Source organism: Scyliorhinus canicula, chromosome 6, assembly GCF_902713615.1.
Source record: "Scyliorhinus canicula chromosome 6, sScyCan1.1, whole genome shotgun sequence".
In the NCBI taxonomy this organism is placed as follows: domain Eukaryota; kingdom Metazoa; phylum Chordata; class Chondrichthyes; order Carcharhiniformes; family Scyliorhinidae; genus Scyliorhinus; species Scyliorhinus canicula.
In genome coordinates, this window is record NC_052151.1 from 171,796,726 (window position 1) to 171,813,133 (window position 16,408).

At 48.2% G+C, this 16,408-nt stretch overlaps 1 protein-coding gene across 4 annotated transcripts in view; it reads right to left on the reverse strand.

The window, feature by feature from the left end:
* LOC119967647 (chorion-specific transcription factor GCMa-like) overlaps positions 1-16,408 on the reverse strand; it is a 77,402-nt gene continuing 60,994 nt past the window's right edge. For all 4 annotated transcript variants that reach the window (XM_038800444.1, XM_038800443.1, XM_038800446.1 and 1 more), the window contains 2 exons: positions 2,035-2,157; positions 1-773 (listed from right to left, as the gene is read on the reverse strand). In XM_038800444.1, the coding sequence (XP_038656372.1) occupies positions 180-773; positions 2,035-2,157 (717 nt within the window). In that variant the 3' untranslated portion in view covers positions 1-179. The remainder of the gene's footprint in view (positions 774-2,034; positions 2,158-16,408) is intronic.

Sequence of the window (16,408 nt, forward strand, 5' to 3'; positions counted from 1 at the left end):
TTTTATGTTCGAGTTGATGGTTAAAAAAACTTCCACTTGGAATGTTAAATATCTTTCAGTTCAGAGATGTTTTAGTTCAGAATCAACAGATTAAAAATAAGTTTTAGTACTGTTGGAACTTGTAAGTTTCTGCTCCCCGTGCTTTCCCTAGCAGTTAATGGTGTTTGTATCTGGAGCCCCTAAAGTGGATAAATGGCAGGAGGAACATAGGTGCTGTTCTGATTTTGCAGGTACATAGCATCATATAGATAATCACTATATTCATCCAAGTTGGGCTTAGAGGTCTGGTACATGCTTTTGTTCATGTTGTTTATTGCGGTTTGTGCATTCTGTGTTGGGTCTCTGAGGTTTTTGGGACTGACATTTTCATTGCAAGGATCTGAAGAACCTTGAGAATATCTAATAAAAGAGTTGCTGTAAGTATTCTTTCCAAATGTAATTTTATTCCAGTTCGGATAATCTCCACACTCAAAATTTGTACTGCAGTTTGTTCCAGGGCCACCATAATTCCCAGGATTATGGCACCCTCCACTAAATTGTGCACATCTACCATAGAATCTGTTGATATCCATTTCACAATGCGGATCATAAAGGTAGGTGGGCTTTCCGAGGTCATGCCCATTTGTATATGATAAACATGGACTACCAGAGATGTTCTCAACTGCTACACATTCTTCGAGATTCCCATTTACATAGAGATTGGACAAAATACTTTTTGGATTCGAGGTAAATGTTGGCAGAGATCCTTCATTTTCAATTGCCCCTGTTATCAGCTGAACAAACAAAATGTATAATAAGTAACAATTTGACATGCAATATAACCATGACAATTTACACTTCTATAATGTCATTTAAATATGTTACCAAACTGATTCAATAAGTGAAAGAAATATCAATAGAGAGGATGGAAAACTCCGGTTTAAAAAGTTAGATTTCAAGAAAGGTCTTCAAGAAGGAAAAAGCATGGAAGATTGATGGGGCAGATGATATTTGGGTGGAAATAGACGATCGTTGTAATGGAGAGGGTATAGGGCAGTCCAAATAGTATGCATGAGACAAACCAACACAGATTCTGTGTTGATTCTTGATTCTGTAACTCATAAAATTAAAAACTCAATGTTGCATTATATGGTGGGTGATGTCTCAGAAATGAACCACCTCTTATCCATTTTCCATATCAATTGTATTTTAAAATAAATGCAAAACCTTACCTAATTATATACCATAGGAATGGGCAATGAATGCTGGCCTAGCCAACAAAGCCCAAACCCCATAAATAAATGGGGAAAAAAATATGAATGTACTCGAATATAAGGCAACTAAAACTCATTAAAAGTTGTGTTATATATATGCCCAGAATCAATAAAGTAGGTATCACATCTTAAGTCCTAGCTTCTCATTCAAGTTGAATCTTTGATTCAGGGGCTGTTTAGCTCACAGGGCTAATCGCTGGCTTTGAAAGCAGACCAAGGCAAGCCAGCAGCACGGTTCGATTCCCGTAACAGCCTCCCCGAACAGGCGCCGGAATGTGGCGACTAGGGGCTTTTCACAGTAACTTCATTTGAAGCCTACTCGTGACAATAAGCGATTTTCATTTCATTTCATTTGATGTGCAATTTTAGTGTTGTTCAGGCATCGCTGGTTGTGTTTATTTGTTGGCTGCAAAATGATGCTATTTTGTAAACCAGGTCTCTTTGATATAAGATGCATTTTAATGTGATAAATGTTGCTGAGTTAATGTTTTGGATTGGATTAGTGCTTTTCTTCCTGTCCAATGAATATTTTGACTGACCTGGTAGTTAAACGTTTTGGAAGGCTACCAAGGTGATGATGAGGGACTGCTCATTGAAAGCAAATCACTTTGAACCACTGCCGCAACTGAGCTTGACTTGATGACTTTATCTTCGCTTGTAAAACAAAGTTGGTTATATTTACCTTGCTCATTGTTAGCATCAGGATATCTTAATTCTACTGCCTCCATCTTGGTTTCCTCACCATTTTACAGTTAACAACACTTAACAGCAACGCACGTACCTGCAGATCCCTTTTGTCTTTATAGCAACCATTTTCAACATATGGCCTCTTTTTGTTGATTGATCTTCTTGCTTCAGCTTCTGTTTTTGTTTCTGGTCTGGGGTGATCGTGTACACCTTTTGCCTGACAAGCAAAATAATTGAGGGCATAAAATGTGTGTAATGGCATTGTACAAACTGTATGTTAGATGTATTGCCAATGAATTTAGTTTCAAGTGCCAGGAAACTTTCAGAAGCAGCATCCGTGTGGAATTGCCTGGCTATATAATGTTTTATTTCATGATCAGAGATATGTTATGACTTGATGAAGTTCAAATGATTGTCACAGTTATTAACCTTGAAATGTAAATACTGTCAGACAAAACTAGATTTGGGACCCAATAGCCCCCATTACAAATGACAAAACAAATAAAACCATTTAGACCTTACCTGCCCAGAATTCTTCTTGAGCTTTCAATCTATACAAGATGGTTTCTGCAATTAGGCTAACTGAAGAATGCAAAACTGTTTGTTGGCAGGAAACTGGTTCCAAGTTGCCCAAAAGTAGGCATCGATCAATTTCAGGAGCTTTCTCAAAAGTACAAGTACAAGCTCAGAAACCGAACTCAATGGACCATTTACTATGATGTCTCGACAAGTTACTTTGAAGGGCCACTCGCCTGAAGACTAATGCTAGACTAAAGGCTACATGTACAGAGGGCTACAAAATGTTTTGAAATGTATGGGGGAGGGAGAAAATCTGAGTGGAAGAATTCACCTTGATTTGGTCATTTGTTCTGTTGGCGTTGAGCCTGAGGAACCTGCATTTTTCCTAGTGCAGCTGAAAGCATCCCACAACCCACCCATTTGACTGTTGAGGGCCTCCACAGAGGCCAGGGAGCTATGGAAATGTAATTTCCTTCAAGAGAAGAGTAAAATCATCATGTCTGTTCCTCTCTTTATGCTGTAGGTCCAGTAGCAGACAACATTCTCCTAAGGCAGAGAGTGGAAAAGTCCACCACAGACTTTCAGACCAGTCCCAAAGCCTTTGACACCTATTTTAGCCTGAAGTAGAACTTAATAGTAAAGCAAGCACATTTTAACAAGATGAATCAGTTGAATCATATTTCACTGTCCAATATCACCTAGCTATTTCTTGCAGACATGGGACGCTGAAGGATAAACTAATCAATGATCACATAGTTGTGCACATCTGAGATGAAAAACTCTCCGATTTTCTGCAGACTAAAGATGACCTTACCCTAGATCTGGCGGTGAATTGTGCAAGCTTAGAGTAATTTAACAAGCTCTAATTTGGCACAACTCTGAAGCTTCACATGACTCAGTGAAAGTCCACTTTAGACCAGGAAAAAGGGTGGGAAACAGCACAACTGCAGCCATTTTGAGATGCTTACTGTGTGGCGCAAAGAACCAATGCCAAGACTGCACAATAGGGGTGCAGAATATTTCTCGTGCAGGAAAGCTGGAAATTTCGAGCATTTCTGCAAATCCAACAATTTTATTCCACATTGAAGACCAGAAAGCATTTATGAAACAAACTCCATCCAAGAAATTGGAAATCAAAATTAGTGACAATCAGTGACAAAATTACAGATGTTTCTAGAAGTTAATTCCTTAATCCAGCACGTTAAAGACTTTGATACAGTCTTTAAAAATTGATACTGGAGTTGGTATTAACATACCAGCAGCTGATCTGGTCTGGCTTTAGCCAATGCCTCTTCCAAGGCTAGGTGGCACAAACCTTTTTGATGAAAAGCAGGGCAATTGCTCCTGTTTGTTACAAGGAGCAATGGATTGTTGATTCTCTCTATCTTGTCCACAATCAAGGCACGTCCTTATTAAGTGGATCTAGGAATTCCGGAAAAAAACAGATGGGGCGTGATTCTCCGCCCCCCACGCCGGGTGGGAGAATAGCGGGAGGGCCTCCCGACATTTTTCACGCCCTCCCACTATTCTCCCCCCATGTCCGACCCATGCCACGAATCACCGCTCGCCGTTTTTTACAAGCAGCGATTCTCCGAGGCCGAGCGGCCAGGCCTTCATGCCCGTTTCAACACGGCAGCAAACACAGCTGCTCGCTGCCGTCGTGAAACGGACGCCAGATGCCTGGGGCATCTGGGGGCCCGATTGGCATGGCAGTACCACGGCCGTGCCAAGGGGGGCATAGGCCCACCGATCGCGGGCTGTGCGTCTGTAACGGGGACACTCTTTTCCCTCTGCCGCCCCGCAAGATCAAGCCGCCACGTCTTGCGGGGTGGCTGAGGGAAAAGACGCCAACTGCGCATGCACAGGTTGGCGTTGTCCAACCTGCGCATGCATGGCTGACGTCATCGGCCGCATCAGCCGGCGTGACGCTTGACGTGCGGCCTTGACGACCGTCGTCAAGGCCGTGATGCACGGGGCCGTGCTCCTAGCCCTGCCCGGGGGGGGGGAGAATCGGCCCCAGAAGTGGGCGTGAAGACAGCCGTGGGTCACGGCCTGTCCCACGGCAGCCTTTACGATTCTCCACATTTGCGGAGAATCTCGCCCATGAATTTGAATAACTCAATGTCTTTCATTGAACAATCTTTGAACTTTTGTTTAGAAGCAGTGGAACTGCAGCCCTCCAGCTGCTGAAGAAGTTTATTTAATCAGAAAACGCTGGAAAATCTCAGCAGGTCTGGCAGCATCCAGACCTGAGATTTTCCAGCATTTTCTCTTTTGGTTTCAGATTCTAGCATCCGCAGTAATTTGCTTTTATTTAATCATAAATAAGTTCCTTTCTATCACAGGAACACAATCCACTGGACCCTGGGTGGAGATTGTGGTTAAGAATCTCTTTGTTATTCATCAAGTGAGACCAGTGATGGTGGATACAGAAGACACTGTGGTGTATGGTGACTTTCTGCTTGACCTGATGGACCTGAGTTGGCTCTTCTAGATTCAAATTGCTGGGACATTGGGACTTGTTCTGGGGGGAGGTGGGACCTGTACAAAATGGGACGCAATACACCTGGGCAGGAAGGGGACTGATGCCCTTGGGGGAGTATTTGCTCAATGAGGAAAAGCCATTGCAGCACTGAGTGATCTGTTGGGGAATGGGTCCTAAAGGTTGGTGAATTTGTTTTCAATCAATACATGGGAGGGATTCTCTCAGCCGACGCCGGAATCGGGAAACGCAATTGGGCAGAGAATAGGTTATGATGCCGAAATTGCAGCAAGCGCGAATTTCACGCAAAATCTCAATTCTCCATCGCCTCAACAGTGGCGTCAATGCGTTCCGGAATTGTAGACACTGTTTACATATAATTCGCAGGCCTTGCCCTATATCTTCCGGTGTGCTCTGCCTCTGATGGGCCAAGTTCCCAGCGGCGCGGTTCGTTTGTGTGTTTATAAAATCATGAAACCGGTGTCGTGGCTGCTGATGGATTAGGAGAATGAGGTACAGAAAATGTCCAACATCGCCATAGTTTGCTGACAGTTGTGCCACTGGTGGCCTTCTGCCAGGGCCGGGAGGGAGTAGCTGTGGCGTCAGGGTGGATGGACACCATTACCGCAGCCACAAAGGCAGCCATACAGCTGCGCACAATGCTGACAGTCCACTCTGAACCTTGGGTCATGGCTCGTATAGCTGTCCCCCAGGCCACTCCCCCCCCCCCCCCCCCCCCAAGTGCCCTCTGGCCCCAGTCGACCCATCAACTGTATGGGCGTACTGCAGCACAACCAGCGCCATCTTGTTGGCTGGGATGAGTTTGTGTGGGGACTGTAATGTGTATACATGGCTGCAGCTTGTCAGCCTCCAGAATGTCAGTCACGGACCTGGCGAATCCTGCACTGATTTTCATTGGAATCGATTGTGTTGCACATGGCACCAGTACTAGCCCCTCCACAGTTGCGGAATCCATCCAGGTTCGGCGGCAGTTGTTCTGGCATGGAAGTTCACAAATTCAGCGTTGGTGTCAACACTTAGGGCGCGATTCTCCGCAAATGCGGAGAGTCGTAAAGGCTGCCGTGAAATTGGCCGTGTTTCACGGCAGCCTCCGCGCCCCCTCCCGGGACCCGATTCTTCCCCCCCCCCCCCCCCCGGGCGGGGCTAGCAGCACGGCATCGCGGGCTTAGCGACGGTCGCTAAGCCCGCGTGCCAAGCGTCACGCGCACAATGACGTCAGCCGCGCATGCGCGGATTGGACGGCTCCAACCCGCGCATGCGCGGATGATGTCATCGCGCATATGCGTCAAACCCACGCATGTGTGGGCCGTCATGCCCCTCAGCTGCCCCGCAAACTGATCCTGCGGGGCGACGGAAGAACAAATAGTGCGCAGGTATCGGACCCGCTGCCTGCGATCGGTGCCCACCGATCGCAGGCCCATGCCACCCTTGGCACGGCCGTGGTGCGGCCGTGCCAATCGGTGCCATGGTTGTCCGGAACGGCACTTTGCGGCCGTTTTCACGAACGATGAGAGTAGGTGTGTTTGCTTTCGTGAAAACGGCCGTAAAGGCCTGGGAACTCGGCCCATCGGCCAGGGGAGAATCGCTGTTCGTCGTAAAAAACGGCGAGCAGCGATTCGTGTCGTTGGGGGGGGGGGGGGGGGGGGGGGGGAATAGCAGGAGGTCTGGAAAAATGTCGGGAAGGCCCTCCCGCTATTCTCCGACCCATCGTGGGCAGCGGAGAATCGCGCCCTTAGTCTCCGAAACGGAGAATCCCACCCGTCTCTGATGCCATTTTTGGAAACACCTGTTTTTCTAGCAACTGAGCAACATTCAATTCTTTATTCCTCTGACCTTACAATGCAATAACTAACTAGTCTATTGCTGGTTGTCCATGAGGAATGCACCAGCAGGAAGGGAATGGATAAACAACAGGCAGAGCCAGAGGACTAGGCAGGCAGTGCAGGAATCTCCTCTGCCCATTCCCCTGCAAATCAGATAGAACATAGAACAGAACAGGCCCTTCGGCCCTCGATGTTGTGCCGAGCAATGATCACCCTACTTAAACCACGTAACCCGTATACCCGTAACCCCGTAACCCAACAATCCCCCCATTAACCTTACACTACGGGCAATTTAGCATGGCCAATCCACCTAACCCGCACATCTTTGGACTGTGGGAGGAAACCGGAGCACCCGGAGGAAACCCACGCACACACGGGGAGGACGTGCAGACTCCACACAGACAGTGACCCAGCCGGGAATCGAACCTGGGACCCTGGAGCTGTGAAGCATTGATGCTAACCACCATGCTACCGTGAGGCCCCTAAATGTACCGCTTTGGATACTGTTGAGGGGAATGACCTCTCAGAGGAAAGCAGCAACCAAATTTGTTGCACCACAGTTGGGCCTGCTACACAGGAGAGGAGTGAAAAATATGGGAATGCAATCGTTATTGGAAGGGGAGTAGATGAGCATTTATGTGGCCACGAATGAGACTCCAGGATTGTATGTTGCCCCCTGGTGCTAGGATCAAGGATGTCTGAGCAGCTACAGTAAAATCTGAAAGGGGAGGGTGAGCAGCCAGTGGTACAAATGGCACAGGTTTAAAAAGAGAAGGGATGAGGTACTAAAAGCAGAATATAGGAGGTAAATTGGAAGTAAGAACTCAAAGGTTACTACTCGTGTCATGTGCTGGTCATGGAGCAGAAATAACAGGCTGTATCAGATGAATATGTGGCTGAATAGATGGTGTTCATATTCCTGGGACTGCTGGGGGAGGTGGGACCAGTAGAAACTGGACGGGTTACACCTGGGCAGGACCGGGACTAATGTCCTCGGGAGAGTATTTAATAGAGGAGTTGGGGAGGGTTTAAACTAAAATGGCAGAGGGATGGGAACCTATGCAAGGAGTCAGAGGAGGGGGAATTGAGAAGAACATAAGACAATAAGGGGAATATGAAAAGTGATAGGTAGAGAAATCAAGGGCCGGAATCAAACAGGGCCTCGGTGAAAAATAGTGGACAAGTAACGTTAAAAAGACGAGCCTTAATGTTCTGTACCTCAACGCGCAGAGCATTTGCAATAAAGTGGATGAATTAGTCGGGCAAATAGATGTAAACGGTATGATATCATCGGGATTACGGAGACTGTTGCAGAGTTGCCTGGGATGGGAACTGAACATCATAAGATATCTGAGCAAAATTAGGCCATTTGGCCCATTGAGTCTGCTCCGCCATTTAATCATGACTGACATGTTTCTCATCCCCATTTTCCTACCTTCTCCCCATAACCCCTGATCCCCTTATTAATCAAGAACCTACCTATCTCCGTCTTATAGACACTCAGTGTCTTGGTCTCCACAGTCTTCTGCGGCAATGAGTTCCACAGATTCACCATCCTCTGGCTGAAGAAACTCGTCATCTCAGTTTTAAAGAATCGTTCTTTCATTCTGATGTTGTGCCCTTGGGTTCTAGTCCCTCCTATTAGTGGAAACAGCTTTCTCCACGTCCACTCTATCTAAGCCTCTTGTATTCTGTAAGTTTCAATGAGATCCCGTCTCATCCACAGACCCAGAGTTTTCAACTGCTCCTCGTATAACAAGCCCTTCATTCCAGGGATCATCTTGTGAACCTCCTCTGGAACCCCTCCAAGGCCAGCACATCCTTCCTTAGACGGTGCCCAAAACTGCTCACAATATTCCAAATAGAGTCTGACCAGAGCCCTAAACAGCCTCAGAAGAACATCCCTATTCTGGTATTCTAGCCCTTGCAAAATGAATGCCTTCCTAACTGCCAACTGAAACTACATGTTAATCTTTAGAGAATCCTGAATCAGGACTCCTGAATTCCTTTGTGCTTCAGATTCCTGAAGCCTTCTCTCATGTTGAGAATAGTAAATGCCTCTATTCCTTCTACCTCTCACTTTTCCACATTGTATTCCATCTGCCACTTTGCACACTCTCCTAGCCTGTCCAAGTACTTCTGCAGCCTCTCTTCTTCCTCAACACTACTTGTTCCTCTATATATCTTTGGATCAACCGTAAACTCAGCAACAATGCCCTCAGTTCCTTCTTCCAAATTGTTAATGGTCTGAACACTGACCCCTGCGGAACACCACTAGTCACTGAAAAAGACCCCTTTATCTCCACACTCTGCCTTCTGCCAGTCAGCCAATCCTCTATCCAGGCCCGTACCTTGCCTCTAACACCATGGGTTTTTACATTATTTAGCAGCCTCATGTACTGCACCTTGTCATAGGCTTCTGGAAATCCAAATAGATCATATCAATTGGCTCTCCTTTGCTTAACTTCCTTGTTACCTCCTCAAAGAATTTGTCAGGCATGACTTCCGCTTGACGAAGCCGTGCTGACAGCTCTATTTTATCATGCACTTCCAAGTACTCCACAATCTCGCCCTTAATAATGGACTCTAACCGCGGGGGGGGGGGGGGGGGGGGGAAGCTGCTTTGCTGACGGGAGGAACTGTTACTAGGGGACAAATGGGAGGTCGGGGACAGCAAATGCCCAAGGGGGGCTCAAGGAGGCCGGGGGGGGGGAGCTGGAGGCTGGCCTAAAAAGGGTGATGGCTAATCGGCAGGGGGGTGGGGGGCGGGATGCCATCCCGACGAGTGTTGAATGGGACGGTCAAGAGGGCTTGCAAGTTTGCGCATTTGAGGGGCTGAAGGCGGACGTGGCAATGCTATAAGAGACACACCTGAAGGCTTTTGACCAGACTAGATTGAGAAAGGGGTGGCCAAGTACTCCAATCAGCGCTGGACTCAAAGGCCAGGGGGGGTAGCGATCTTGATCAATAAACGAGTGGCATTCGAGGCAGGGAGAATCGTGTCAGACATTGGAAGGTAGGTACATAATGGTGAATGGGAAGCTGGAGGGGGTGCGGGTGGTACTCGTGAACGTATATGCTCCGAATTGGGACGATGTGGAATTTATGAGGAGGGTGTTAGATAAGATCCCAGACTTAGAGTCACATAACTTGATCATGGGGGGAGATTTTAATACAGTCATTGATCCGGAATTGGACCGGTCAAAATCCAGGACAGGGAGGGTGCCAGCCGCGGCAAAGGAAAGGGTTTATGGAACAGATGGGGGGAGTAGACCCATGGAGGAGGGCACGGCTATGAGCGTAGGAGTTTTCCTTTTTCTCCCATGTCCACAAGGTATACTCTCGCATCGACGTTTTAGTTTTGAGTAGGGCTCTAATACCCCGGGGGGGGTGGTAGATACTGAGTACTCAGCAATCGCTGTGTCACATCGCACATTGGGTGGATCTACGGATTAGTTTGGAGAGGGCACAAAGCCACTATGGAGGCTGGATGTGGGGTTATTGGCAGACTAAGCGATCTGTGGGTGGTGAGCAAGTCCTTCCAAAACTACCTGGAAACAAATGATACAGGAGAGGTCTCTGCAGCAACGTTTTTGGAAGCTTTGAAGGCAGTGGTCAGAGGGGAGTTGATCTCAATACGGGTCCACAGAGAAAAGGCGGAACAGGCTGAGAGGGATAGGTTAGTTGAGAAGATACTCCAGGAGGACAGGGAATACTCGGAGGCCCCGGACATGGGCTACTGAGGGAGCGGCGGAGGTTAAAGGCAGGGTTTGGCTACAGGGAAAGAGGTGGAACAGCTGAGGAAGGTAAGGGGGGCGATTTATGAGTATGGGGAAAAGGCAAGCAGAATGTTCGCGCACCAGCTCAGAAAAAGGGAAGCGGCCAAGGAGATAGGGAGAGTAAAGAGTAAAGGTGGGAAATAGGTCCTGGACCCAGTGGGGGTGAATGAGGTGTTTAAGGACTTTTAGAGCAAATTATTTGAGTCAGAACCCCCAGCTGGGGTGGAGGGGATGAGGCAGTTTTTGGGCCAGATGAGGTTCCCGAGGGTGGATGAGGATCTGGTGGAAGGGCTGGGAGCCCCAATTGAAATTGAGGAAATATTTGAGGGGCTGGAGGGCATGCAGTTTGGCAAGGCCCCGGGGCCAGACGGCTACCCGGTGGAATTCTGTAAGACGTTTTCAGAGATATTGAGTCCACTGCTGGTGAGGACATTTAATGAAGCAAGAGAGAAGGGAGTCTTTCTCCCCAACAATGTCACAGACCTCGCTTTCATTGATCCTGAAACGGGAGAAGGATCCGGAGCAATGCAGGTCATACAGGCCAATTTCTCTACTGAATGTGGACACCAAACTGCTGGCTAAAATACTGGACACAAGGATAGAGGAATGTGTCCCGGAGGTGATGGGGAAGACCAGACGGGATTTGTAAAAGGCAGGCAACTCAAGGCCAATGTTCGAAAGCTTTTAAATGTTGTGATGCCCTCAGAAGGAGGGGAGATGGAGGTGGTGGTCGCGATGGATATGGAGAAGGCTTTTGATCGGGTGGAGTGGGATTACCTGGGGAAGGCGCTGGGAAGGTTTGGGTTTGGTGAGGGCTTCATTGACTGGGTGCAGTTGCTCTATCAGGCACCAGTAGCGAGTGTGTGTACGAACCGGCTGAGGTCGGGTATTTTAAACTACACCGAGGGACGAGGCAAGGGTGCCCCCTCTCCCCGTTACTGTTTGCTCTGGCCATAGAGCCATTGGCCATGGCGTTAAGAGTCTCTAGGAACTGGAAAGGGCTGGTTCGGGATGTGGGGGCGATGTACACCGGGTCTCACTTTACGCAGGTGACCTGCTCTTGTATATTTTAGACCCGTTGGAGGGGATGGGGGAAGTTATGCGGATCCTTGGAGAATTTGGTAAGTTTTGGGGGTATAAATTGAACATGGGGAAAAGCGAGATGTTCGCGATCCAGGCAAGAGGGCAGGAGAAGAGACTGGGAGAGCTGCCGTTTAACATGGTGGGAAGGAGCTTTCAATATCTGGGAACCCAGATGGCCCGGGAATAGGAGGCACTGCTCAAGTTAAACCTATCCCGGCTGTTAGAACAAATGAAAGGGGACTTTAAGAGGTGGGACATGCTCCCGCTTTCACTGGCGGGGAAAGTACAGGCCGTGAAAATGGCGGTCCTCCCCAGATTTCTGTTTGTCTTTCAGTGCCTTCCCATCTTCATCCCTAAGGCCTTTTTCAAATGGGTGAATAAGGTTATTTCGGGCTTTGTGTGGGTGAGTAAAACCCCGCGAGTGAAGAAAGTGTTGCTGGAGTGTAGTCGGGAGGAGGGTGGGTTGGCGCTGCCGAACGTCTGCAATTACTACTGGGCGGTTAAAGTGGATAGTGGGGGAGGGGTCGATGTGGGAGCGGATGGAGGCGGTGTCATGTAAAGACACAAGTTTCGGAGCACTGGTAACGGCACCTCTTCCGTTCTCGCCGACCAGATACTCCACAAGTTAGGTGGTGGTGGCGGCTCTGAGAATCTGGGGGCAGTGGAGGAGATATAAGAGAGTTGAGGGAGCATTGGTTTGGACCCCGATTTATAATAACCATCGGTTTGTACCTGGTAGGTTCCAGAAATGGCAAAGGGCAGGTATTAGGAGGATGGGCGATCTATTTATAGACGGGAGCTTCCCCAGCTTGAAAGCCTTGGAGGATAAATTTGCCAGCAGGGAATGGGTTTAGGTATTTGCAGGTGTGAGACTTGCGAAGGCAGGTTCCGGCCTTCCCACTGCTGCCGCCACGGGGGATACAGGACAGAGTCGTCTCCAGTGCCTGGGTGGGAGAGGGGAAGGTATCAGATATTTACCAGGAACTTTTGGAATCGGAGGAAACTCCGGTGGAGGAGCTGAAGGGCAAGTGGGAAGACAAGCTAAGAGAAGAGATAGAGGTGGGTCTTTCGGCGGATGGCCTAAGCAGGGTTAGTGCATCCTCATCATGTGCTAGGCTTAGCCTGATACAGTTCAAGGTAGTCCACCGGGCACAGATGACGGTGGCCCAGATGAGCAGGTTTTTTGGGCACAGTAAGAAGTCTTACAACACCAGTTTAAAGTCCAGCATGTTTGTTTCAAACACTAGCTTTCGGAGCACCGCGCCTTCCTCAGGTGAGCACCTGAGAAAGGAGCAGTGCTCCAAAAGCTAGTGTTTGAAACAAACATGTCGGACTTTAACCTGGTGTTGTAAGACTTCTTACTGTGCTCACCCCAGTCCAACGCCGGCATCTCCACATCAGGTTTTTTGGGGTAGAGGATAGGTGTGTGAGGTGCGCAGGAAGCCCAGTAAATCATGTCCACATGTTTTGGGCATGCCCAAAGCTTAGAGGGTTTCGGCAGTGTTTCGCGAAGGCAATGTCCATGGCACTCAAAACACGGGTGGTGCCAAGTCCAGAGGTGGCGATCTGTGGAGTGTCGGAAGAGCCGGGAATTCAGGGGGCGAAAGAGGCCGATGTCTTGGCCTTTGCCTCCCTGGAAGCCCGGATACGGATCTTATTCATGTGGAGGAACTCGAAGCCCCCCGGTATAGAGACTTGGGTTAGTGACATGGCTGTGTTTCTCGGTCTCGAGAAAATAAAGTTCGCCTTAAGAGAGTCAATGGTTGGGTTCACCCAGAGGTGGCAGCCGTTCGTCGGGGAAAATTAAAATGTCAGCAGAAGCAGAATTCCAAAGCGGGGGGGGGGGGGGGGGGGGGGGGGGAGAGAGAACCGCATTGTTGTTTTGTGGTTGGGGTGTGTGAAGATTGTGATGGGGTGGAAATGTTTATTGTACCATGTTTATGTTGCTGTTATTGTTATTTTAAAAATTTGCAAATACCCTAATAAAAATATTTTTAAAAATGTACTCTAAAATCTTACCAATGACTGAAGTCAGGCTAATCAGCCTATAATTTCCCATCTTCCTCTTTCCATTCCTTTTTAAAAAATACTTTTTCTCCATTTTCACATTTTCTTTAGAAGTTACACCTCACCAACAAACAGTAAACGGTAATGAATACAATGTCAATCCCCTTATTAACAACAACGATCCCATCCTCCCATCAACCCTCACACAATGACCCACCTGACAATATAAGCATCAAATAAAACAAACCCTCCCAAGGTGGAAAAAAAGGGAAAAAGGAATCAGGAATCGCCTATGGTCACCATTGATATATACGGTCCACCCCCCCAACCCCACCCCCCTAATATTCAATGCCATCCAATCCCCGAAAGAGTACCGTGAAAGACACCCATGAATTGTAGATACCCCACTCCTCCTCCCAACTCACTCTTGTAAACTCCTTCCCCCAACTTTGCACCCCGGCTAGGCTCACCGAAACCTATTCTACCAGGCTCCGATGGCCGCAGCCCCTCCCCCCACCTCACTCCCGTTCACTGGCCGGCTTAAACCGGCCAGCGTGGAGGCCCCCGCCCGGGTCTCCTTCCCCCTTGCCCGGTCTCAGGAAAACCAAGAAATCCCCTTTAGCACACAACCCCCACATACACACCCAAGCCCCAAAGAACCATCATTGCAAATGAAAGTCCCATCTTTTCCCTTGCCCAAATATATAGTGTCGACTCATTTAGTACATACACCAACACGCAGTGCAAAAATAAAGTTACATGAGGCTACATCGGTATTTCTCAATTCTGCCACAGTCCTGCCTTCGCAAACTCCTCTGCTGCTTCTGCCACCCCAAAATAAATGTCCTTGGATTTGTTGGTTGCCCTCAATTTAGCTGGATACACTATGCCGCACTGCACCTTGCTGATGTACAGTGCCTTCTTTACCCGGCTGAATGAAGCCCACCTCCTCGCCAGCTCCACCGTAAAGTCCTGGTAAATGCGTTTACCAGCTCCAGCCCACTGCACCACCCGCATCTGCTTTGCCCAGCAGAGGACTTTCTCTTTCACGCTATACCTACGGAAACACAGAGTTGCTACTCTTAGCGGCTCACCTGCCTTTGGTATAGGCCTCCATGACCGATGAGCCCGATCTAGTTCATATTGGGAGGGATTGTTCCCCTCCCCCAATAGCTTCGCCAACATCGTGGCAAAATACTCCGTCGGTCTCGGGCCTTCCACCACTTTGGGCAGACACACAATCCTCAGATTCTGTCACCTGGAACTGTTTTCCAGGCCTTCTATTTTGGCTCGCAGACCCTTGTTGGTCTCCGCAACTCCTTCTCCATTGAGGTGAGTTGATCACTGTGCTGCGATAATGCATCTCCCACTTCCTTCAGTGTCTCATCTTGCTCCCGCACCTCCGCCGCTGCGCTTGATACCGCCACCCTCACCGGGGCAATCGTCTCCTTCACCAGCACTTTCAATACCGCCCCATCTCCTTCTTCATCGTTTCCATGTGTTTTGTAAACTTTTTCAAGTTCCACAGTCACCTTGGTCATTTCATCTGCTGTGAGCGTTGCGGCCTCCCCTGGTGCTCCAGCCTCCACTTTCCTTACAGATCCTGCGCTGACTTTTTCACTCACCGGCGGACTTTCGTTAACCCCCTTTTCCACGGACGTTTTTCTCCCAAACTTGGACATTTCTCCTCCCTGTGCCTTCTTATAGCCTTTTCAGCCTCCGTTGCCCCCGGGACCGGGCTGTCTCCCGCCCGTAACGGTAAGTCTTTTGCCTCTCTCCATTCCTAAACAGGGGTGTTACATTAGCCATTTTCCATTCCTCTGGGACCCTCCCTGACTCCAGTGATTCCTGAATGATCACAACCAATGCCTCCACAATCTCCTCTGCTATCTCCTTCAAAACCTTAGGGTGTAGTCTATCCGGGCCAGGTGAATAATCCACCTTCAGATCTTTCAGCTTCCCCAGCTCCTTCTTAGTGATGGCTACTAAACTCGCCTCTGTCCTTGGCTAGCTTGAAGTTTGGAGTATTCAGTATTTCGGAAGGAAAGTCAAACAGGAAAAGGGGTGGAGTTGCATTGCTGGTTAAAGAGGAAATTAATGCAACAATGAGGAAGGATATTCGCTCTGATGATGTGGAATCTGTATGGATAGAACTAAGAAACACTAAGGGCAAAAAACATTAGCGGGAGTTGTTTACAGATCCCCAATTGTAGTGCTGATTGTGGGAATCGCATTAAATAGGAAATTAGAAACGCATGTGATAAAGGAACATATGTAATTATGGGTGACTTAAATCGGCATATAGATTGGGCAAATCAAATTAGTAACAATACTGTAGAGGAGGAATTCCTGGAGTGTATATGGGATGGTTTTCTGGACCAATACATTGGGGAACCAACTAGAGAACAGGCCATCCTAGACCGGGTATTGCGTGATAAGAAAGGAATAATTGTGCGAGGTCCCTTGGGGGATGACTGGGTATAAAATGATTGAATTCTTCATCAAAATGGAACGTGACATAGTTGATTCTGAAATTAGGGTCCTGAATATTAATGGAGGAAAGTACAATGGTATGAGGCGTGAGTTGGCTATGATGGATTGGGAAACATTCCTTAAAGTGATGACAGTGGATAGGCAATGGCAAACACTGAGCCATCTGACACAAAAGTTAAACGGGAAAGATGGCCAAACTATGGCTTACAAGGGGAATCAGAGATAGTTTTAGATCCAAGGTAGAAGCATACAAATTGGCCA